Source organism: Chrysemys picta, chromosome 7, assembly GCF_011386835.1.
Source record: "Chrysemys picta bellii isolate R12L10 chromosome 7, ASM1138683v2, whole genome shotgun sequence".
NCBI lineage: Eukaryota > Metazoa > Chordata > Testudines > Emydidae > Chrysemys > Chrysemys picta.
In genome coordinates, this window is record NC_088797.1 from 115091153 (window position 1) to 115116885 (window position 25733).

At 39.8% G+C, this 25733-nt stretch overlaps 2 protein-coding genes across 5 annotated transcripts in view; one reads left to right on the top strand and one right to left on the bottom strand.

Annotated features, from left to right (window-relative positions):
• LOC101943209 (coiled-coil domain-containing protein 172-like) overlaps window positions 1-19514 on the bottom strand; it is a 32670-nt gene extending 13156 nt beyond the window's left edge. Inside the window, exons 1-5 of the mRNA XM_065552409.1 lie at window positions 19200-19514; window positions 16876-16992; window positions 15637-15802; window positions 14559-14660; window positions 11456-11558 (exon numbers count right to left, since the gene is read on the bottom strand). Coding sequence (XP_065408481.1) covers window positions 11456-11558; window positions 14559-14660; window positions 15637-15802; window positions 16876-16992; window positions 19200-19352 — 641 coding nt within the window. The 5' untranslated portion in view covers window positions 19353-19514. The remainder of the gene's footprint in view (window positions 1-11455; window positions 11559-14558; window positions 14661-15636; window positions 15803-16875; window positions 16993-19199) is intronic.
• The window catches only part of GFRA1 (GDNF family receptor alpha 1), a 322326-nt gene that overhangs the window by 81238 nt on the left and 215355 nt on the right, over window positions 1-25733 (top strand). The window contains exon 1 of one of the 4 annotated variants that reach the window (XM_065552403.1): window positions 19548-19715. The exons of the other annotated variants lie outside the window; for them this stretch is intronic. The gene's annotated coding sequence lies outside the window, so the exon portion shown is untranslated. Of the gene's footprint in view, window positions 1-19547; window positions 19716-25733 lie in introns of those variants that run through there. 4 annotated transcript variants of the gene reach the window in all.

A 25733-nucleotide genomic window follows, 5' to 3' on the forward strand; every position in this document is an offset into this window, starting at 1 on the left:
TGGAAATATTCAAAATAATGCTTAACCTGGAAGTAGATTTAACTTTCTCATTTTAGTAATCAGATCAGAAGGACCTTCATACCAATCTTTTCACTGTCAAATTAGATGGGCAAATCTATGGAAATATATTATCCTGACATAATTCTCAGTCACTTTTAGAAATAGAGTAAGGCATACTTCTTACCAGAACAAGGCATAATAGGACATTTTCCCCTCCCCCAGCATAATGACAACAGTTCTTTAAAAACAAAGAAAAGAAAATACAAAGTTGAGCCACAAGATTCTTGCTCCAATAATGTGGATGAGTATTCAGAGAATTATTAGGTTAACCACTTACTTTCCAAATAAGCCAATATTTATATAAAGCTCTATTATCCCCAATTAGTGGGTGGGGGGGGGGTTGCAGCTGAAGTTATTAAATATCATTGACCTTCATGGTTCATACACTTACTTCTTTCAATTTAGCTGTATATTGGAAAAATAGGTGTCAATTCAATAGAAACTGGTGGCATTGAACTGAAATGAAAAGAAAATGAAGTTACCAGTAAATGGAATTCTCTGAATACTCATCCACATTATTGGAGCAAGGATCTTGTGACCAAAGCTTGCATTCTAAGAGTGAGCATATGTGGACTGTAGCAAAGAACTTTTTGTTCAGAAGTCAGAATGATTATCTGTTTTATTTCTTTTTTCTAATAAATGGGAGGAAGGAAGGAAATCACTCAGCTACTGTTAAATTTATTGCAATTGCTGCCATTTGCTCTTTTACATTGTTGGAAAAAGATTGAGGCTTTGTTGATGCTAGTAGAATGTTTTCCACTTCTTTTCTCCCCCACCCCTTGCCTTTTGTTTGCTTTTGACCTTCTTTTTATGTCTAATTTACACCAGAAAATTGTTAGCCATTTTATTCCTTATAATGGATTCTATCAGCTTGGAAGATAACAGAGATGCGGTGGATACAGACCATGGATTTACAAAAAAATCTAGCTTATGAGACCAGCCTTGACAGTTCTCTAAAAGAGTACTCCAAAATCTGAGAGGAAAGTAGCTGAGGAGATCTACCTGGATTTTTCTCACTTATTAAACTGTCACACAGGTGACTAATCTGAAAGAGGTAGAATTAATGAAGGATTTAAGATTGGGTTGAAAACTGTCTGAAGGAAAGAGTAAGACAGGGTTCTGGTTCATGGTTTCAAGCCAAAATGGAGATAATGTGTGGAGCCCTACAAGGTTCAATGCTGGAACCAAATGTATTTAGATGATCCTAAAGCTACAGTAATAAGGTGCTGGCTGTTCACAATTTGCTGATGACGCCAAGATAGAGAATGCTGTTGATACAGTTGAAGTCAATAAATTGCAGGATATTATAATTTGACTGGGGATGAAGGTGAATGAGTCCTAAATGAAATTCAGGATCACAAAATGTAAAGCCATGTCCATAGGTTGAACAAATAAATTAAAAAACACGTGTGATGGAATAGAACTAGAGCGAACAAATTTAAAAAGTGATCTGGGAATGATAGTAAATTATATGAAGATGAAACACAGGGTTCTATCAATAGTAACAAAAGTAAATATAACACTAGGATGCCTAACTATGGGAATTAGATGTAAATCAAAAGAGATAGAAATACCTTACTTAAGATTAAATAGGTTACATGCCTGTCACTTGAGAATCTAAGTGCTGGTTCCATTGTATATAAAGCACTAATTAGGACAGAATATGTGAGCAGTATCCATCCAATTATCTTTAAAAATATATTAAATTCTTAGAAAATGTCTGGAGAATGGTTACAAAATATAATTTAGCTATGACTGGAATACCCTCTGACAAAAATTTTAAGAAATATTACATTAGGGAAAAAGCGTTTGAAAAGTAAATATTCAGTGGTCAGAAATTCACCGCTGGTCACAGAGCCTGCAGAAGACCTAAGCACTACTTACATCCCAGGTAATTTGAGTGTCTTAAGTGGATCTTAAATGACATTTTGGCTTTTGACATTTGTGCTGGCCCTTAGCATGCTGGTGAATGACCATAAACAAAATAACTTTTTTCATTGCAGGATAATAGTTCAACTCATGGACATCAATTAAGCAAAAGTTTGCAGGATGGGCTTTTCCTCTCCAAGGCTTGTTGAGTAGTTGACCTTAATGGAGCTATAACGGATTACACCTACCCAGGATTTGGCCCATAGTATTTATAAAGCTCCCAGCCAATGTACTTAAGGCACTGCACAAATAGAAACAATCACAGATTTAAGAATTACATTAATAATCTTGATGTATTTGTACTGTAATTTAATACCAGTGGTTAAACTCTGGGCTAGGTGAACGAGTTTGTCACATACTAACACAGTATTTAACAAATGTTTAATTTCAGTTAATTTGCTGCCTCTGTGAGGGGCACATTTCTTCCCAATACCTAAATAACCCTTCATAACTCCCATTGGGGTCTGTTTTTAAGGAAGAGACTGGCAAGGGAGTGGTTAAAGCTACAAGACTCAGACTTCAAAGCTGAAATGTATAAGTATCTGGGGACTGATAGCATTTCTGGTTATACCTGCTGAAAGGCAGAGGAAATCAAAGATGAACCAATGGTTGTTTCACTCCAAATTTCCTATGTTCTACTTGCATAAAGAAAATTGCTCCCAAGCAGACTTTAGATGTCAACATTTACCTTAGAGCAAATTTTATATCTGAATTATAAATACCAGAAATTGGGGTTCATAATGGAAACCATGAAACAATTCTAACTATAATAGTCTTACTGGGCAGTGCTATAAAAAGTGTTAGGAAATCAATGAGCAGATTTTCATTAAAAAAACCCATTTTGCCTCACATATTACTCCAGAGATTGATATTTCCTGCTTATAAAATTTAACATAAAATTTAATTGCAAATATTTTCTCAAAACTACCAGAATCAGGCCTTAGGCAATCCACTATTAATATGAAGCATTTGTTCAGCTCTAGTGGACATATTTCTTGTATGATTTATGTGAAAGAAGGCATCATTTTCTCCTTCATGGTTTCAGTAATGAGGTTTCTTTTCCTGTAATATGAGGCATAAGAAGCAATACTAGTTCTTTTATAATTAGGCAAGTAAACAAAGCCCCAAACTATTAAATAATGTAAACTGACTGTGCATTTCGTTTGTTTCCAGCCTTCTTAAATAGTATGGAATTTCAAGCTTCAAAGACACAATTTATCCTCTAAATTCTCTTGTATAATGGACTGGTTTCAATTAGAAACTGCCCCAGCCTTCTCAGAATCACCTTTTAATTAAAAATCCTTTTAGCCTGTTTGATGTGTGGCAACACATAGTTCTAAAGTGAAAGTGTAAAACAAGTTAAATAATATTTACCATGATAAATAATTAAATAGAATATAACAGAGGCAAACACTGTACTCAAGAATTCATTAGTACCAGTTAGAGGCCCCCCTCTACTTAACTCTGAGTTAGGATTTCATGTTTGAGAAACAAGAGGAGCAGAGTATTTGGCATCTGAGAGTTAAATACAAACTTTAGGTAGCAGATACCTAGAATGAGTGATTAAATGGGTATCTCATGATTGAAAGGCAACTTCCGTTTGAAAAAGCTCCATTTTACTCTAACTGCTGCATTGAATATGCATCCAATTCACTGAGACTGTTGATTTTTTTGAGGCTGCTTTGAAGCAGAGAAGGCACTTTGGAGAGAAAGAGAGAGACTTCTGTGCATGAGTTGTAAGTAATTTTTTGGGTAGGAGCAAAGGCAGACTTTTGGTTTTTTACCTGATGATATATCCAGCAGAATAGTGGTCACTCTATGAGGCATGCAACATATTAGTTGTAATGATCTGTGAGTGACACCAGGAAGTTATTGGAGTGACTACAGTATTGTTTCTAAGCCAGAATATGTCTTTGAAGGCATACTTTACTACCTATCTATTTTGTTAAATCTCTTATGAAACTGACAGTACTCATGCAGAATTCCTATTGGTATTCTGTAGTAGTTGCTTAAAATTTTTCATGTAAAATATTTTTCAACAAAATGTTGATTTCTCATTTTTTTAATAAAAATATTCTTGTTTTGAAATTTTCAGTCTTTTTGATAAAAACAATTTTTGTTAGCTTTTCCCTCTTTTGTTAACTTTTTCCTTTGTTCAGTGGCAAATGGAAAAGGGGGAGAAAGTGTGTGTGTGGGGGGGAGGAATAAAAATGAAAGAGGATAAATAAAATTAAAATGAAAACCAAAAACTTAAAATCATTTTGAAATTTTTTGGTAATTTTTTTTTTTTTGAGAAAATTAAAAAGGTTTTCTTTCAAAACCCTTGGAATGAAAATCATTTTGAAATTGTTTGTAGCAATTTTCAGTCACTTTAGACTTTTTGTCATAAAGATGTCTACTTAAAGGTCATCAGGCCAATTTTGCATCAGAGTCATTGAAAGACTCCAGGGAAGCTGACAGGCATGTGAAGCATTCACCCTAGCGTGGTAACAATTTGGGATGACATTCTGGAGAAGATCTTTGAAGCCAGCTGAGTCATGGCTCACTGGAAAGTCAGTTGCCAAAATTTCAAATTTTGAAGTTGTTTCCAATTTGCAAAGTTTTCAAATTGAACAATTTTTCACGTTACCGCAATTTTTTGTAAAAAAAAAAAAAAAAAAAAAATTTTTCAAAACTTTTGAATTTTCATTTATTTTCTCTTTTTCTTCTTTTTGCTGCTGAGTGCAGTACCAGGAATAGTGTCCAGATTTGTCTTCTCACACTCATTCACTTTCCTTTTTCCACTCTGCGACTCTTCAAAACTTCAACTTTGAAAAAGTTACTAAGTAGCAAAGTAAATATATCAATTTTCCAAAGTGGAGGACATTTTGGAAAGTTTAGAATGGAAAAAGGATACTTTTTTAAAAATTGTGGAAGAAAAAAAACCCAAACCAAAACCCTAAACTTGTTCATTCTGTTGCCTCCAGTAGCAAAAAAGGGAGAGAAAATGGGAAAAGCAATAACTGAAAATACTGAAAATTATTAGATTTTGAAAAAAATTAAACAAATCTAAAATTCAATTAAAGAAAAAACAATTGTTTAATTTCATTTTGAAATTTCACATAGAAAAAATGAAATATTTAATCAAAAGATATTTTGCCACACAAAACTTCATTTTTGATGAAACACTGTTTTTCAGCAGGAAAATTTCAGTTAAGAAATTTCAGCCAATTCTTACTCTGAGGCACATTAGGCCAAGAGTGTTGCCAGTCAGTGAGCTAGATCTTCCAGCAACACTTGAGCTATTTCTTGAAGCCTGTTAATTGCTTGTCCACCAGAAGCTGCTGAAGGGTTTTGAATGTTCACAGTAGTTCCCGTGGAGGTTAAATGATGGGGAGAGTGCAGGTGAGGTGATTGAGGTGTACGATAGAAGCAATTTAACACACGTACATGATACATGCTTCAGTTTCTGAAGGCTCAGAAAAAATATTATTTATTGGAGATAAACAGTAAGCAGACTGTAGCAGCAGCAGCATCTGGCAACAGACCTGCTACCATCGGTGGTACACAATGAAAAGACTTTAGTTGGCAAATCTGGTAATTGTATCTAATCCTGCCCCCAGTGTGTATTAATGATTTTTGAATTCTGAGTCAGAGACATTCCTTCGAGGCACGTACCCATGGGTGAGGATCCATGAAAATACTGCATTTGGAGAACACTATTTTGTTTCAGTGTTCCTATATCTCAGAAAAAGCCAAAAGAAATTTTAACAAATTTTCCCCAAATTTATCTTTGAGCATGAGAAATTCCAGCCTTTTTTGGGAAAACTTGTAAGTGTTGGAAGCTACTATTTAGCTATAACCAGGGCCGGCTCCAGGCACCAGCTTGGCAAGCAGGTGCCTGGGGCGGCCGCTTCGGAGAGGGGCAGCACGTCCAGCTGTTTGGTGGCAATTAGGCAGACGGTCCCTCACTCCTGCTCGGAGCGAAGGACCTCCCGCCGAATTGGCGCCGCAGATCGCGATCGCGGCTTTTTTGTTTTGTTTTGTTGTTTCTTTGTTTGTTTGGCTGCTTGGGGCGGCCAAAACCCTGGAGCCGGCCCTGGCTATAACTACAAAAGTGCTTTTTATTTAAATTGCATGTGGCTGGTTCCTATATCTGGGGCATGTTGCGGAGCATTTGCTCATCTACAGCAGCTCCATCAGCTGTTTGAATCACCAATGAGTGGGTTTTTTTCCTAACCGTGTGTGATAATTGGAGGGATTTTGGAGAGATTTTATTAAACCGTAGACATGTTACAGAGCATTTTGCTCAGCTCCAAGATGAGTCACTGTAATTTGAATTACCTTGTTATACTTTTCAGCCTTTTCAGCTGAAATGCAATATACTTTAAGATATATACTTAATTGTAATGAAGATTCTTCCTTTGCCAGCTACTTTTAATATTGATTTTTGACCAGGGCCTAAGTATGTGATACAATAACAGACTTAGAAGGCAGTCTGGGAGCTACATATATCAGGTTTATTGATGCCGTCTGTGTCTCCTTTTTTTTTCTTTTCTAATATTTTACTGTCTGTAAAAGATAAACAAAAATATTTTGATTCTTTAATTTTGTGGGCAAATCTATGTATGTTATCCATGATTCTTGTCAAAATATCATCCTTTGTATACTAAAAATTGTTTCTAAATACTACTTAGAAACAAAGGCTCCATTCCTACAATGGATTCTGCAGTGTGACAGAACACACTTTCTGAGCATTTGACGTCAGTAGGGTTCCGTGCAGGTGCAAGGGCATGCCTGCCTGGGAGTTGTAGGATTGACTTTAGCAAGACAATGACCTCTTTATAAAATATTTCATTTGAAAATGATACATAATCAATACCTGTAGTCAGAAAATTTTGACTGCCTGTGTTTGGGGGAAAAAATAGTCTACCTCCTGTAAAGAGTACAGCTGTGTAAGAATGACACTTAACAGATTTTGTCTGAAGCAACATTTGAAGTCTTCCACAAGGAATATCCAAGTTACATTTCAATAATGAAAGAAATATAATAGTCATTTAGTTTGTTAATCATTTTCTAAGCCTTTATAGTAAATTATTTCCAAGACAAGAAGTTTTTAATTAGTATTTTTGTTGTAAATTGCACAGTGACAACAAAATGTCAGGTTTTAGTCAGTCCATCAGCTGACGTGGAAGTGCGTTTATTTTCTTGCTGAGTCAGCTTTGTGTTAGGTGTATTGAAATTATGCTTCCTTCATTCAGTGTTAAGAGTTGTTAATCTAAAATAGCTTATTTATTTTGAAGGAAGAGCCAGAGCCATGTTCATTCTTAACATGCAACTATACAATAGAAAGCAAGTAATCAAGGGTAGCTTAATAATTAGCAACTTAGCCAATAATTCATAACTTTAGCTATAACATCCACTCTTTTCTCCTTCCGTATTTCCTCTTAGAGGCCCAAATGCAGAGGTGAGTGGGTGAATCCAAGACAGCGTAAGCTAAAGTAATTTACTCTTTTACACCCTCCTGTTAGTTGCTTGTCTTTCAACACTGCTCTCTTATGGCTCCATATTTATATTAATAGACTGTAAATTAAACCATCTTTGATTCCCTTTCTATCTTAGCTCAGTTGGCCCAATTAAGTTATAATATGTCAGGGTTGTAAGAAACACACTGGTAAAGGTGTATGAGTCTGAGTCTAAGTTGTTGCAACTTACATGCTAAACAGCCAAGATGAAGGTGTAAGCAGGGCCGACAAGAGGGTGGGCAAACCGGTACAAATTACCGGGGCCTGGCGGTCTGGAAGGGGGCCCCGGGCCCGGCTTCCCCCTCGTCTTGTCGGTCCTGTTTAGCCAGTCCGCCCTTCCTGGGGAGCCTGAAAAAATTCCAGGCCCAGCTTCCCCGGCTTCCCCACCCCCCCCTCGTCTGCCCAGTTTAGCCGGTCCGCCCTTGCTGGGGAGCTGAAAAAATTTTTTCACCGGGGCCTAAACCCGCTGTTGGCGGCCCTGGGTGTAAGCCAAACTATCTTAAACAACTTTGGACTTACTTAAAAGCCGCTCTGAATTTGGCCCAAAGTGTGAAATGCTAAAACAGATTTTATGTGACTGTAGTAGGTTTTTTAAAGGATTTCCTAAGTCATAGAAAAGCAAATGTTTACTATTTTAGTAGTAGTAGTAGCACTTTATACACCTCTACCCCAATATAACGCGACCCGATATAACATGAATTTGGATATAACGCGGTAAAGCAGTGCTCCAAGGGGACAGGGCTGCGCACTCCGGCGGATCAAAGCAAGTTCGATATAACGCGGTTTCACCTATAACACAGTAAGATTTTTTGGCTCCCGAGGACAGCGTTATATCGGGGTAGAGGTGTATATCTTCTAAACACTATGCTGCCAGTAGCTAATTAATATAAACTTATTGCAACATAAAATAAAAATCTATGATCAATTAATCAGCAAATCTCCTCATATTTCGTGTTGATTTGATTTCTGTAGGATGCTTCATTGATTAGTAGTCATGACTATTAAATATATTTTATCTTCTATTGTGCCTTCCAGACAAAGTTCTTAGAACACTTTACAAACATGATTGAACCTCAGAAGACCCCTCACTTGCTTATCATTATTTCCAAATGGGGAAACTGAGGCACGGGTTAAATGATTTGCACAATGTCTTTCAGTGAGTCAGTGGCAGATCTGGGGATTGAAAATAATCCTAATTCTTGGTGGTTCCCTACTTTCTACGCAGACAGTCTTTCCAAGAAAACTAATTATGCCAGGTTGACTATTAAGTGATGCCACAGCACTAAATTACTCTGAGAAGTGTATTATTTAGAAGGAAGATGACAACCTCATACATCAGAAAAGCTAATGCATCACCATGGAATTAATAATGTAAAAGAATGGATTCTAACACATTCCCTTATGGACCAGCAGCTACTATTATTATTTACATTGTATCTTGTGTGTACATGTTGTACAAAATACTTGTACCCCTGTATGCAGATTTCCAAATTAATTAATTCTCATTTGGAGGGAATTTTGGCCAGGCCTCAGCTCTGTATAAAGGGTTGAAAGGGTTAGGAAATAAGGTTGTTGGTTGATTTTCTATGAAAACTGTTTTTCAACAGAAAATTGGGTTTTTGAGAAGCAAAATTTTCCTGGAAACTTTTTTAATTGAAAGAATATAGCTGCAATCTTTCCGTTTTCAGCCGAAAAGTGAAATTTCCATAGAAGATTTTGATGATGACAAATGTTACTTCATTTTCATCAAAAATTTCTATGGGGAAAAGAAAACTTCTACGAAGAAGTCCTCTCTTTGCTCGGTTCAAGGCCGGCTCCAGCTTTTTTGCTGCCCCAAGCTCCCGCACAATTGCTGCCGAAGAAGAAGAGACAGAGTGAAGGACCCGCTGCCGAATTGCCACCGAAGCTGAGGTGCTGCCCCAATACCAGACGGAGCGCCACACCTTTCTATTGGCCACCCCAGGCACCTGCTTTCCTCACTGGTGCCTGGAGCCGGCCCTGGCTTGGTTAAAGAGTTCTTACCTCCAAGGATAATTTCACCAAGCTCAGAAAACATTATATTAACATGTCTTTGATATTTTTGTATTGAAAAGTTAGATTCTCCTTGAAATATATTTCAGAATTTACATTTGTATAGAAGGGGAAATGTCACATTTAGGCAAACTAAGATAGATGTCAATTTCCAGGACTGGGAAGTCCTTTTTTTTTTTTCCCCTTTCATTTCAGAAAGTGAGTAAGATGGAAGATCAAGAGCAGAGAATGAGTACATGGTCCTCTATTTTACTTACGTCCATGAGAGAACCAGCCATACGGGGATGCTGATGCACCTTTTATGCACCAGAGGAGTGACTCCACAGTAGCTTCATTCGAAGACAAACACACTTGGGGAGGGTGGGAGTGATCAGGAAAAGCAGATCAAATCTAAATGTATGTGAATCCAGTATCCTCAGAGCACTGCACAACTGGTGCAGAGGGACTAGGATCACCATTCCATTCTGTAGGCTGAAACAGCACAGCAGGCAAGGCAGCACCCACCCTCCCTCCCTCCCCTTGAAGTGTGATGATCAGGTGGAGTTTGAACCTGCTGTGAGCATTGAGCTAGTTGCTCCTTTTTAGGGGGGCTGGGAAGGAATTTTTACCTCACCACTATATTGGCTTCGGTGGAGTGGGGGGGTTTCGCCTTCCCCACAGCGGGGTGTCAGGGAAGGCCTATTATGGTGAGTAGAAAAGGTGGTAGGCTGTATGTCGCAACTTATTTTGTAAGTGTGGGGTGGATGTCCAGTGCAGGTACTCGATAGGGAAGGCATCCAATGACCAGATAAATGGCCTGGTAAAGGACATAAAAAGGAAGTGCTGGTTAAAGGAACGGAATGGGGCAGGGAGTTTGGAGCTCCTACGGTTGGAACGGCAGGGAGCCAACCCCCTTTTCTTATAGCCCACCTCAACCCTCCTGTGAGGGGGGAGGGGTGGATGGTATGGTCCTGGCAAAGGATGTGCTGGAGGGACCTGGCTGGAAAAAGAGGAGGAGCTGGTGGAAGTTCCCTGGGTAATTACGGAATAAACGGAGTTACCTGCACTGTACACTTTTATCTGCTGGCAGGGGCGGCACCAGGCACCCAAGCACATGCTTGGGGCAGCACCTGGTAAGGGGCGGCGGGGGGAGCGCGGCGCAGCATTCCGCGGGGGGGCGCTCCGGCGGCGCGGCGCTGGGGGGGCGGGCTCCGGCGGCGCGGGGCTCGGCGAGGGGGCAGCGCGGGTGCGGCGCTGGAAGGGGGTTCTGGCGGGGGCGGGCTCCGGCGGCGCGGCGCAGCGCGGGGCTCGGTGCTCAGGGGTTCCGGCGCTCGGGGGGGGGGTGCGGCGCGGGCGCGGCGCTGGAGGGGGGTTCCGGCGGCGCTTGGCAGGGGGCGGGGGCGGGCTCCGGTGGCGGGGGGGGGCGTCACGGAGCTCGGCACTTGGGGGGGGGGGTTCCGGCGGTGCTCGGCGCAGGGGGGCGGGGGCCTCCGGCGCGTGGCAAGGGGGCGGCGCTTGGGGCGGGGTTCCGGCAGTGCTCAGCTGGGGGGGGGGCGGCGCGGCGCTCGGCGGGGGGGCTGGGGTGTGGCGCTTTTTTTTGCTGCTTGGGGCAGCAAAAAAGCTAGAACCGGCCCTGTCTGCTGGGCAGTCCCAGACATCTAATAATAATGTTGCAGCCTGATTAAATCCATATCAAATGTCTCCTGTCCTTCTTTTGGTATAGCCGGACAACAAGGAGCAAAGTCTTTGACTTAACTGGATGTCATAAGTAAGGGCAACAGGATTTGTTCTGTAACAGACACTAATTATTTCTTCAGACTTCAAAGGGAATACTATGCATAAAAAGCTAAAATTAGGCCCAATGTAGATACCATGACATTAGAGGAATGGTCCAAAATGGTAAAGGCAAAGTTTAAGTTTGAAAACTAAAGTACACAACTGATGATCATTACCTTAAACATTCAATGTCAGTCTGAGGCTTTTCACTAACTTTGACTTTTTCTGCTTCTAAACATTTTGTAATGTTTTCAGCTTCACGTAGTTGTTCTTCAGTATCTAAAAGTAAAATAACAATGTCCTTACTAATATATATAAATCATCTGTATTCACATACAGCCTGCATTTTAGAAGTTCACACATTCTAATTATTGTGGAAACTGCTATGAAGGTGAAAATATTAGGTCACAGTACATAAAATTAAAATATTTTACAGATGTAGTTACCATACAATTGTAATCTTTCAAGTAATTGCAAAATCTGCAGGATGCTTATAGTATCTGTACATTAAAATTTTAACCTCATAAAGAACAATTTATGGATTTCTTTCCTAGTTCAACTACTATTACGTATGTATTATTTAAACAATATACATACATTCTGGTTATTTCTATTTTATACCCAAAGCTTTGTAGATTTAATAAAAAATAAAAGATTGGCTTTATTATACTATTTTAGCCAAATCTCAGAACCAGTACGTCATCCTCATCCTCCTTGACATGTCAGCTGCCTTTGACGCAGTCAACTGTTGTTTTTTTTCTTGAAATCTTGTCCTCTTTTTCTTTCCGTGACTCTCTTCTCTCCTGATTTTCCTCCTACTCTATGCTCCTTCAGAGGATCCTCCTCCTCACCCTTTCAGCTTTCAGTGGGGGTGTCACAGGGCTCTGTCCTTGGTCACCTTCTCTTCTCTGTCTACACCTTATTTCACCTACACCTACACATTAATCTCATCTGTAAACACAAATTCAACCATCTCTATGTTGATGACTCTCAGATCTATCTTTTGGCTCCAGGCCTATCTCCCTTTGTCCAAACTAAAATCTTGGCCTGTCTCTCTGACATCTGCTCACAGATGTCTAGTCATTAGCTCAAGATCAACATAGCTAAAACTCAGCTTCTTATCTCCTGCCTGTTCCCCCAAGCCTTCCTCAATACCTATTTTCTCAATCACAGTGGACAACACTGCCATCCTGCCTGTCACTCAGACCCATGTCATGGGCATAATCTTTGACTTGACCTCTTTGTAGGTCCTCATGTCCAGGCTGACTAAATCTTGCTGATTCTTTCAGATTTTTCTCTAGCCTTGACAAATGTAGTCTTGCCCTGCTTGTATCCACTCCAAATGCTGCTCCCAAGATCATTTTTCTGTCCTGTCACTTTGACCCCATCCCTCCTGTCTTTGCATCCCTTCTCTGGCTCCCCCTTCTCTATTACATGAAACATAAGATGTCTGTCTTCACTTTCAAGGCCCTTTATGGCCTATCTCCACCCTAGTTATCTCTCATTCAGTACTGAGATGTTGACTCCCACCTCCAGTCGGCCCATGATGCCATCACCCACTTGTACAATTTTTAAACGAGCCCTTCATTCCTTATTACATGCAGTTCCTCGCAGTTAGGAGGGGCAAATCTACCATTTGCAAATCTACATCATTATCTTCCTCAAAAACTCTCCTTAAAACTCAACAAAGATAGCTTGAGCAACAGTAGTAGTGAAGCTGCAGCAGCATGGTCGGTGACTGCTCGAGTATGTATGCAGGGTTCTGCAGGCAGGAGTAGCATGTGCAGACACCAATGCTGCTGCTGTTACTCAAGCTAGCTTTGATTTCATATCTGTCTGTATATGCTTCAATCACACTTCCCCATGGCAGAATACAAATGCTCTTACATTGTAAGTTCTTTGGGACAGACATCATCTCTTTGTTCTGAATTTGCACAGCACTTACCACAGTGGCCTCCTAGTCTATGACTAGCTCTCCTAGGCACTACCGTAATACAGTAAATAATTATGATGGTGAATGGACTGCAGTGTTAAACAAAATGGGACAAAAGTTGGACCCAGTGAACTCTGCACTATTTGAAGTGTCACACAAATAAACCCATTTTATTACTAGATCCTTGTATATAATAATCTAGATGACAGGCTATCAAGAGGTGTTACAGTATGCATGGATCAGAGCTGTATTTCAAACACCAGAGTATTTCGGAGAGAGATTGTTTCAGTATTATAAAGAGAGAAGAGATGAAAAGGAAGGTGAGGTTGGAGAAAGGAATGATGGAGGCAGGAAGCGAAAGGAAATGAGGGAGAGGGTAGATAACTATATTACTATCAATCTATCCATAAATGATAAAAATAGTCTGGAAGAGAGTGACACTACTGGTTCAAATTTATAAGCATCTTTGTCTTTTATGGCTCCTATCCTGCTTCCACAGAAGACAATGGTAACACCTACTGTTTGACTTCCGTGAGAGCAGGTTCAGAGCCCAGATTATCCTGAGTTATCCGATGCGCCTGCTTTATTTTATGGCAGATATGCACCACCAGCACACTGACAAAAACGTTTACTTTGTCACCTTTTGTTGGTTCTTTCGTAAATCAAGTCACACATATTTATATATTTCTCATGTCCTCACTCTAAATCAATGCTGTATTATATTTGAAAAGATTAGCAGGATAAACAGTTTATCATTAAAGCTAGATGGACAATGGCTTTTTTTGGTTTTCAAGAAAGTTTTCGGTCAAACCAAAAACTGTATTTAAAAAAATTGTTTGGTGAATCTAAGTTTGAGAATTGTTATAAAAGTGTGGGTTTTACCCCAGTGATAAGGGCGCTCACCTGGGATGTGGGAGACCTAGGTTCAATTCTTCCCATTGCCTGATGCGGAGAAGAGATGTTAGTTGGGGTTTCCCACATTTCAGAAGAGTAGTGCACTACTGTCACCGGGCTATGAATATTCTAGTATGCGTCTTTTTCAATCTCTTCTCTTGAAGCTGTGTTCTACTTTTAAAAAATTATAACTGGAGCAGGGACTCGGGTATCCCACCCCCCAGGTGAGTCCCTAAATACCAAGCTATACATCCATTCTAAGTCTCTTTCCCTGTCCCAGTGACTATCCATTGCCATTCTAAGTAACAATTCATATCTTTCTTTAAGACCATGAATAGTCATTGGGACAATCTTACTTCTGTGAAAAATATCTGAGGGGAACTATTTGTCAAATGTGTTTGTCAAATCACAAATGATTATCATAATAAGTGACTATCCAACACATTAAATACCTTTGAGTTTGCTCTGGAGAGTAAATAAATCCTGCTTTAATTCATTCTTCTGCAGCTGGAGTGCATTTAACTGAACATTTTCACATTCCATTGACTCCATTTCTAAGAAGAAATATATTTTAAGTTAAAATGTATTACAGTTTTAATCTTCATGGTATAATCTTAAATACTCTTTAATTACTTCTAACCATCTTCGGATATTCTAAAAGGACATTAGGCTAAAAATACAATTAGACTTATAAAACCTGATGTACAAGAAATTACATATGGACAACTCTATTAGAATTATCTGTATCTACAAACAGGGAATACAAGGAACAGGTGCATGATGAATTAAGTCTGTCAAGTCAAACTGTCTGAAGAGAGAAATTTTTTATCCTTGTTGGCTATGCATGTTGCTGGAACTCTGGACTTTATCGCCAGCTGGGTCAGTTGGGTTCACCTGGAGAAATGGGAACTGAAATGGTCCAAGTAGCCATTGCCTTTGTTACTAGTATGGTCTGTGGCTAGCACAAAGAATGACTGCCCAGTCAGCAAGGAAGAGGAACAAGAAAGGCCATGGTTAGACCACCTGCTATGATAATCTTATATTCTGTATTTTAGCTCAAAGGGTCATAGGATCCTGTTTCAGACAATAACTATAAAGGACCAATCCCATGAGGTACCTGTGCATGTAACTCCCACTGAATTTAGGAGGGCTTGTAGGACTCAAAGCTGGTGGTCAATAATCATTGAGGGCTTAATTGTGGTCCATTTAACGTGGTAATGCAATGTGCACCCCCTCATACCTCTCTGTTGGCTATGACCTCCTGGACAGTTGTGCAGGCGTAGATGCAGGGACCGCAGAGCTTGTACTTCCCCGCATAGCAGAAATGAGTGGGAGAGAGTGTACTGGGCAATATAGCCACACCAACACACTGCCCCTTATTTAGGTCAGATCATGATCTCACAATCTAGCCCTAAGAGAAATATCCAGCTAGGAAGGCAATCAGTTTAAAAGTATTGCTTTACTCAGTTAAGTTTTAGTCATTTGTATTCTCTAGCAATCCAAGATAAAATAGTTTAACGTAAGACGTACCATTTTTCAAAATATTTGCCTGAGTTTCTAAGTCACATATTTCAGTCTTGGCTTTTTTTCTAATCAAAAGCTCTCTGTTACATGTTAGTCCATACTCATTGTTAAAATCTGTGATTTCCTTCATAAAATTCTCCTCTTCTTCAATCATTTTCCTCTTTGTATCTGACTAGAAAGGTGGAAAGAAAATACACAGAGGAAAATAGAATCTTTGTTAAAACAATGGAGCTGAAATCCAGTTTTACCCCCTTATAACTATGTAAAATCGGTATGTATTCTATTTTGTAACCTGGAAAAACAGGGAAATGGTCTAGATCTCCATCATTACTTCTGTTGCATTAATCTTACTGTTTCACTCTTGTGACAAAATGAAAGCAGGGTGTTCTATAATAATAGTGCTGTATCATTAGTGTTAGAGGCCACATTATGCTATCAATTTTTAAGCATGTGTTGAAATAAATGGAGACTTCTGCTTAAAATCAATGGCACAAAATGGCCATTCTTTTTGGTTCTTTAAATTGCTCATTAAGGGTGAAATTCACCCCTTTGCAGAAGTTCAGGACAAGGCCACTACACTATTTAAGCTCCCAAAATATAGCCTAAGAAAGCTGACCCTGTTAGGGAGTCGGAATATGGGGTTTCTCGGTGCCTTTTAGAAATAGGTCCCAAATTTATTTTTAAGTATTTGTTTTTATAAGAAAAACTTCCTTTTATAGAAAAATACATTCATAAAGTCAATGACAAGATTAAATTCCATTCAAAGCTCTTATCTGCATACTGATTTAAATAAAAAGTGAATTCCCTTGTAAACAAGGGAAGAGATAATCCATGCATCAAATCTCACTGGATACAGTTGATATCAAATTCACATTCCATCAGAGGACAGCAATTTTGCCTTTATAGCTAAGTAGTATTAGTATAATATTTACAGTATTCCTTATTCTGTCCTATATGTAGGAAGGGGAATATGCTAGACACTGCAATAATACTACTAAATTATAAAGACAACTGAAAAGTTTTTAAAGGTAATCCAGGAGGTAGATTATCTAAAATCACGGATTAACGTTTGGAGTGAGATTCTGAATTTCTTTGTGTTTTAATTTGTTAGAACCAAAACAAATTTTAATCATTCAGATTTTCATAATTTATTAGTGTCCAATTTTTTCTAAATATAAAACTGACTGTAGTCATACAGTATTTTGTAAAACTGAACTCTCCTAAATAGTATAACTGGAAACATACAAAGATTTTGAGAAAAATACTCCTTTGATTCATAAGTTCAACTTTCTTTTTCTCTAAGATGTCTTCACGTTTCTTCAAAAGCTGTAAGTAGAAGAACTTTTCAGACAGCTGTTGAACCTTCAAAGAGAACAAAAGATTATTGGTGATAAAAATAAGTACACATGATGTATAGGTCTTGCACATAAAGAGCCCTAACCAGAAAAAAAAATAGTCTGCATAGCTGCTGGACCATGGAAGCTTAATGGGTCTCCTTTTCTCATTAGCTTGCAGTCTAATCACAATTCTTTGCAGCAGTATCCCCTCTTCAGAGGCTAAGCTCAGTGCTGTTACCAATATAGAGAATGGAATCCTTAACTCTCATTTTTAGCCAGAAAATGTTTCATCTGGAATGGAGAGAGACTCAACAGAGCATACAATCTTTTAGATAGCTTAATATAGAGGTGAGTTTTTCTCCATCTAACCAGATATCATCAAGTCAGGCATAGATTAACTTCAAAGGGACAAAAATCCAAAGTTATTGTGCTCTTCTCTGAATGTTGGTGGTTAGCCATAGAGAGCTATTTATGCGATGCCTCTTCTACTATAGACGATGAAGTAGGGATTGATGGTCTCATAAATTTTCCCAGTATGACTGTGAGAACTATCAGCCAGGGAAGAGTAATGAAGGGACCAAGCTTTGGGCTGAAGACAGTTCTACTATAAAATGCCAAATAAACTAAAAACCTTCCTTGTGTACACATTTGTATTTTCAGATTTAATTTTTTTAAACAGTACTTCAACTGATGAGGTAAGCTGCTCAACTAATTTGTGCATACCACTTAAGGAGAATTCTTCCAGATTTTGCAGTACAACCATGGTTGGAGGTTTAAAACTAAGCTAGCGTAGGGGGACAGAATATAAGTTACAAGAGCAGATAAGTAGGGAGCAACTAAGTAATTGAAGGATTTTAAAGGCAAGCACCAGAAGCTTGTATCTGATGTGATGGTGAGTGGGAACCAATGAAGGGACTCAAAGAGAGGGCTGAAATGGTCAAAACACTGGTTAAGGAAAGTGAGCTTAGCCTTTTGAACTGATGACAAGGGAGCAAAGTGGCTGTCAGGAAGCCCACAGAGGATGAGATTGCAGTAGTCAAGAGGAAATACAGTGAGAGTCTATATGGTAGTTTTAGTGGTGTGGATGGCAAGAAAAGGCCAAATTTTAGATATATTATGGAAGAAGAAGTAACAAGATTTGGAAACTGTCTACATATGCAAGTTGAGAGAGGGTACAGTCAAGCTGATATGCCTGAATAACAGAGAGAATGGTGATAGTATCAATAGTAATGAAGCTTGGGCAAAATTAGGAGAATTTGGAAAAGAAAACAATGGGCCAGATTTTCTCCTCACATACCAACCATATTTTAGTGAAGGTGTCAGGGAGCTTATTCCTCCAATACCAAGAGCTTTAGGATAATTTATTGTTACATACTGATTCAAAGCAAGTTACTAATATTGTGCTTCTGTATTTATATTACTGAATATAACCAGGTGTATTGTAGTTTCTCCGGCCCCAAAGTGCCTTCATAATCTATTACTTTGCAATAATTTTTTTTTAAAGAAATCATTGAGCCATGAAAAGCAAAATGCTGTAAATCAAGTTCTAATTACATGCTAGCTGGCTTTACAGAACAGAAAAAAAAAAATATTTCCTAGGAGCATTCTCTTGACCACAAGCAGTCTCTGTGAAATAGATGTCAAAACATTTTTGAACTCTAAAGGCTCATCTACTTATTCAGGCCTGGGTTGGGATGGAGCTGAGGGAGAGGGAAAAAATGACATACAGTTATTTGGAGGAGGCCTTTAGTATTATATTATTACTTTGATTATATTAATTGCAGTAGATACATTGAGAATTTGTAGAATAAGCTAAATTTTAGATATTGAAAAATAATTGACAATTCACTACTCAATTTATAATCTTTGTATTGAAATATTATTTGATTGAAATTTTGGCATTTCCTTTATTGCCTGCATCATTTCCTTTTGATAAATGAATTAATTTCAAACTAAACAAGCAAATAAAATCTACTATTTTACATATAATTAATTAAAATATAAAAGACACTGGAATCAATTAGGAATGCATCTTCACCTTTCTCCACTAGTCAAGTACAGCAATTGTTTTACTTTTGAGTCCTCTGATACCTACCATACAAACCACAATTATAACCAGAATGAATCAATAACAAATTAGGGGTATACAAATAAAATTGTGATTCTCATAAATTAATTTTATAAGCAGGACTACAGGGGGTTGGTTACCTAGCAAATATCACAGATTCCAACCTTGTATTGATTAAAGACCAGTTCTATTGTAGATCCATATTGGGTTCTGATCTTTGAAACAGTTATGCCATTAGTTCCACTGAAGTCAATGGGGCTGTCAGGGCCGGCTCCACGCACCAGCCGAGCAGGCTCGTGCTTAGGGCAGCATTCCATCTAATCCTTCTTTTATTTTTGGTTTTGTTTTGTTTTGCGCTTCACCGCTTTGGCCGCCCCTGCGGGTTTTTTCTTTTTGGTTTACTGCTCCCGCCGCCCTGTAGGGGGCGGAGGAGGGGAGCTCCCTGCATCAAGCCCGGTAGGGCAGCCTGCGTCCTTCCCTGCCTGCTGAACGGAGCGGCGCGAAGCCCTCCCAGCAGGCGGCGCAGCGGGAGGGGCCGCGTGGGAAGCGCCCCGCTTAAGGAAGCTCTGGCCACCCCCCTTCTCTCCCCCCCCCCCCCCGCTAGCCGAGGTGCGCACTCCTCTGCCTGGGGTCTGCAGGGCCGGGAGTCCCCCTGCACCCACGCTCCCAACGCCCCGCAGGTATTTTTTCTTTGTTTTTATTTTTTATTTCCTTCGCCGCTCCAGCAGGCGGGCCAGTTTGTCATCCCCCCGCCCGCCGCTCCGGCCGGGGCCAGGTTTGTTCCCCCCCTACTTTGCTGCTCCAGCCAGCTGGTTTGTTCTCCCCCCCCCCCTTCGCCGCTCCGGATGGGGGCAGGTTTGTTTTCCTCCTCCCCTTGCTGCTCCGGCAGGCCTGCCAGGCGTTTTTTGCTTTGGGCGGCAAAAAAGCCAGAGCCGGCCCTGGGGGCTGTTGACATGCATACGTGTAACTGTTTGCAGAATCAAGATCTAAATTTGTAACTAGTAAACATTTCTAAACAATTATGTGAATTCTTTCCCCCCCCTCTAACAGACCTTAATCTATTTTAGGGGTTTTTATAGCACCTGGCACAGTAGCACTGTGTGGCAAACCACACAACAGCCTATATTTTTGGAGAGATTGGTATTGCCACCAAACCATTCATTCATCTCACCAAATGAATTAGTAGTATAAGTGTTGGTAAAATTAGGAGTCTGGCAGTAAAAGTCAAAAGGGGCACAAAGAACAATCCAGAAGATTGCAAGATTTATCTCTAACATGATATCGCTAACATATTTCTGTTATTTTATAGGTAAAATACTAGAGATAACATAGGCCTGACTCTAAAAGGAGCCTCTGTCTGCCTGCTTACTATGCACCTACAATTTTGTGGGTGCAGATATTTAAGAGCACAGGTGACATCGTTTAGACCTCATTTGCAGGCACAAACAACTGGGTTTCTAACATCAGTTTCACCCACAATTATTCGTACTGACAAAACTGAGAGTATAAAAAGGGAGTTCATGTCTCAAAACAAGGCTCCACATCTACTATATGGACAAAGGGATTAGAAAATGTAAAAGAGTGAGTGGCTGAACACTAACTGGTCTGGCTAGAAAGGTGGTTCTGTCTACAATGGCACTAGCCAAACTATAAGAGCACTCTTTGTACATGCTAGACGGCGAGTAACACAAATAGAATTGCTGATGTGTGGATGAGGTGGGAACTCTTAAGGCCTGATCCAAGGCTCACTAAAGTCAATTCTGGGACTCTCTTAATTTACTTCAGTGCACACTAGGTAGGGCCGTCATTGAATGGAAGTGGGCAGTGAAGCCCATATGTGAACAAACTGCATGTATCTTAGAGTGTTAATGAAGGAGAAGGAAGGAGTGTTCTACCTTCTACATCAAGACCCCAGGCTTGTAAAAAGAACCAGATTGGTATACCCCTGAGCCCTTATGGAATCCTACTGAGGCCCCTGGGGCTCCATGCAATCTCAGGGGTCAGTCTGAATGGTGAGTCTTATAGGACTGGGATCAAAATGGCAGGCCGATGCTCTTGTGAAGTGTTCAGATACTATGGAGATGAGCACTATAGAAATGCATACAAATACATAAAGCAAACACTATGATCATTAATATAAACACTACATGAAGTATACTGCTTCAAAGTGTTCATGAACAATATATTAAAATTACAGCCCATTTACCTATAACAATAATTAACATACTATAAGTATTACTACTCTACCTTAGTTTCTAACTTTATTTTTGCTTCATTCAGCTCTTCTGTTATTTGCTTAATTTTTTCATGACTTCTGTTTACGTCTAATTTAACTGCAATACAAAATGAACCTTTAAACACATGAAATCAGTTGGTGAAAGTGAGATTCTTTTAAAAATTTGCGGCTTGCAAGATAGAGTGGTGTAGAAAGAGGACTTCATCTTATAAGAGACATATAATTGCTAGACTTCTAATCACATTGGTTTTCCTATAAGAGCTACTGTCACTGTCATCAGTTACTAGAAGTGGAAATCGACATTCAGTTGTGAATGAACAAGTGCCTAATTACTACTTTAGTGTGGATAAACATGACATTTGCATAATTCAGGTAGCTAGCTTTGGAAATTTGATTTAAAGTAAGGGTCACCTGTTTTACTGTATAGTAAAGTACCTTGTTGATACTCTGCTACGCCATGACCAAGTGATTAAAACAACAGGCAGGGAGACAAGATACAGGGGTTCTGTTTCTAAGTCTGCTGGCGTTTTTCTGTGTAATCTTGGACAAACTTCCTAAAGTTCCCACTGCACTCTAGGCAATTACATTTCCTGAAAGCAGATTTTGTAGAGTTCAAACTATAGGTCTAGACTGCAGTATTGCCAGACCCAACCATTCAAAAAATCATGGCTTAGCCTCCCCCCCCGCTCCCAATATTATGAGGTCAGCTTAAAAATCATGAGATGGAAAAAGAAAAAAAAAAGCAGATCCTTTTTATACGCTTTCTGGTTTTAAGCCTTTGGGTTTGTTTTTCATCTTTCCTCCACCATCGGGAGGGTAGAAATGTACTCTTTAAAAAAAAAAAAAAAAAGAGCGAGCAAGCACTGAGATTCGCTTATAATAACATGATTCTAGGAATTGGGGCTTTAGGAATAACAACAAATATCCTGAATCTCCTGATAAAAAATTATATGTTGGCAAGGTTGTGCGTGACCCTGCTGTATTCAAACCCAGGAGAAGGGAGATAGGCTCTTTCAAAGCCAGCCCACGTGTCTATTGCAGGGCTGCCCTCAGTCCCTATGGAATTCACTAGAACTATCGAAACAGGAGATGGTGAGGGAGGTAGGAACTCAGTTATTGGGCTCAATACAGAAGTGACAGGGTAACTCTGTGGCCTGTGTTATACAGGTGAGACTAGAGACTCTGAAGGTCCCTTCCAGCCTTATAATCTAGGAGTCGATATACTCCAGGGGAAAGGCTCAGTCAGCATTTACTGACCTTGCTTGAAAACACCACCCCCACCACAAGATGGAGGAAAAACCTCACTGCATTTCAGGGCTCTCGGGGAACCATGGAGTTGTGTGACCACAGGCACCCCTGGCCATCCTCGCTGCACCAGGCACAAGATGGCGGCCGTGTGGCTGACCTTGGTGCATGAGGCGCCGCTTCTCCTCTGCTTGCTGCTCCGTGAGGAGAATTTGCTGGAAGAGGGAGTCCAGGCTCATTTCTGTCTCCTTGGAGGGCAGGACTTGGGGTTATTTCCCCGTCCCTGGGAGGCTTATTCACCACTTCAGAGGCCCCTCACAGGGGGGGGTAGGGAGCTCTTAACTAAGCCTGACTCCTCCCCCTTTAGCAGCACCCTTGTGCTCAGTCCCTCACATCTACCCCCCCTCCTGCTTGACCACCTCAGTTCCTGCCTCTCTACCTCCCGACCGGTGGCTGGAGGAACAGTCCCTCCAGAGGGGTTTGTGCAGCTGAGGAGAAGCCCCAGAACCAGCCCATCAGGCGGGGACGCCTGAGCTTAGAGCAGAGGAAGGAAGCTGGGTTGAGGGGTGGGAAAAGAAGATCCCAGCAGTAGAGGAGGCTGGTGGTTTTGGGAGGCAGCAGAGGGAACAGGGATTGGATGGAGAGAGCATGGGAGGTAGCAGCGGGTCTGCTGGTGGAGAAGATTGGATTGGGGTGGGGCACAGGGTAATCTTAACACAGAGAGGGAGGGGTGGTAGTTGTGGTTGTACAATGTTTCAAAGTTAACGGGATGAAACAGAACTTCAGCAAAATGTTATATTATAGTCAAGCTCTTGTTAAACAAAATAAGCTCTGATGAAACTTGAAAACATGAAACTGACCCATCTTATGTAAAACTGAAAGGATTTTATTTTTAAATTGGCACAAAGTGAAACAGAGGGAACAGTTCACAAAGGTGAATTTAGGAAAGTGTTTTAGTAGTGAAGCTTCCTACCCAAAGGCCAAAGGAAAAATGGAAACTGAGTGAAATGGGGAACTTTTGACAATTCAGATAGCCATTTTTTACCTGAGCCTGTGAGTGAACAAGTCATTTTATAAAAATTCAAGAAAAAGAACTACAATATCCTGGGATCAAGGCGAAAATAAAATGAAAACCATTCTTTGAAGTTTTCAAGACTTTACTGCTATGGTTGCAACAGGGGCTTTCATGTTTCAAACTGTGAGAAAGCTGCTGTATGCCAGGATGGTGTTCCATGTCACATATTAGAAGAGCTGCTCTTTGTGGCGGGGCTCCAGAGTCTCAAATTATGGGAAAGGAATTGTTCTTCATAAGAGAGGAAGCCAGAATCCAACAATACTGCATTTCTCAATGTCCCAGAATGCCCAGTAAGCCTTTTTACAGCTCTGTTAAATTCAGGATGGTGGAAGTGAAATAGTCTTTAGAGTTCAGCTTGGTAGCTGTGACTTGGACCTCAGTTCTGCAAAGACGCACATGCTTAACTACACATAGTAGTCTTATTGAGTTCAGTGGGACTACTAGTGTGCAAAGTTAAACATCTATGTAAATGTTTGCAGGGTCAAAACTAAATGTTATGGAATAAAAGTAAAATGCATTCCTGTTTAACTAGAGCAATGCAAAGAATAAGACCTTTTGGCTTTTCCCAAAGGTGGTTTTAATTTTATTTTGTAGGTCATATCAGTGCATCCTAATCTTAATCTGTATCTGTATCTTAATCATCATGCCCTAATCAGGTCATGTCTTTTTAATGTACTTCAGAATTAGTAATTGCCTTTTGTAATCAAGGTGCTGTGAAAGTAATAAAGTTTCCTCTACAAACTCTAATTTGTGTAGGAAAGGGGGGGGAAAGATTTTGTTACTAAGTGGAGCTAAGCTTAAAAACACTTGTCAATTTAAATGCATGTATTTTTAAATGTATAGTGTCAGATTTTTTCAAAAACAATATAATTTTGATAGCCTGAAATGTAAATTCGAAACCCCAACCCCCCCAATCCTCTAAATATTTAGAAATATTTATAAATTTAAAAAAATGGAACCTTCAGGATGTACATGAACGCTGAGTAGCTACATGCTCTTATTCTCTTCTCCCTTGTTTATTGCTCTTATTCGCCGCAGCATGTCTAAAATTAGGTACTGATCTTGTGTATATTTAAGCATGTGCATAACTTTAAAAAAGGGGGGGAGGATGGGTTGGGATTTTTGTTTTTCTCAGTCTTCCACGCTGTGTACACCCTCTTTTTCTTTGTAACAGAAGTCTCAAACACAGCCACACAGAGATGCCATAGTCTTTGGCCTTTAAAAATATTCTCTATCCTACCAAATGTCACATGAGAAATGCCTTGCCTTTCATGCTAAGATGCTGTGGGACACAGAATGTGGGTCATTCTCCCTGTCTTGATTGTTTTATGACAGTCTGATTGAACAGAGTTCACCTCTGGGAAGAAGGTGGCCGTAGGCAGCTATGAAATGTCTAAGGCACCAATCCTGTATTTGCACACAGTAGCATGGACTTTCACCTATGAGAGGAGTTCCACTGAAGGCAATGGGATACCTCCTGGGCACAGGAAGATTGGGACCAAAAAAAACCAACAAAACCACTACACAGTCACTAACAAGAGGAAGACTCCCTCTCAGAATCAGGAGCAATGTCTGTAGCTGCATAACCCAGACCACAGAGGTACTATTGGTTAAAAGTCAACAGTCAGCTGAATGGCTGGATACAACTCATACAGTCATCAGATTCTTTTGTGTTATGATTTATGTAGACATTTACTCATTAAACAGTCATTTAAACCAAAATGGCTTCTCCTGAGCTATTAATCTGGTTTAGTGGGTAAATGCAGACACTTCATATACACAGTAGAATAGTGTGCTACATATTTTGGTATAGGAAAAAGCTACAAGAAGGTGCACATTGGTAGCCTTGTGAGGCATGAACTGTTGTTAAGAGTCATTTTAAGAGAAATAACCTTTGTAGAAAACTATTTTTGGTGGGAGTAAAAGGAAAATAAGGCTGTAGTAGAACTAGGTTAGGGAATATGGCCTTCTTCTAAAAATAACAGTAGAAAGATAGAAAATACAGAAGCAGGAAATAGTTTGTAAATACATTTCTTCTCCTATTTTGAATACATTTAATGTTTGTTTTTTCCTAGCCATTTTTCTCTTGTTTACCTATAGCATGTGGACTGCCTGTCCCTCTTCTTGATTACCCTGTGTTCA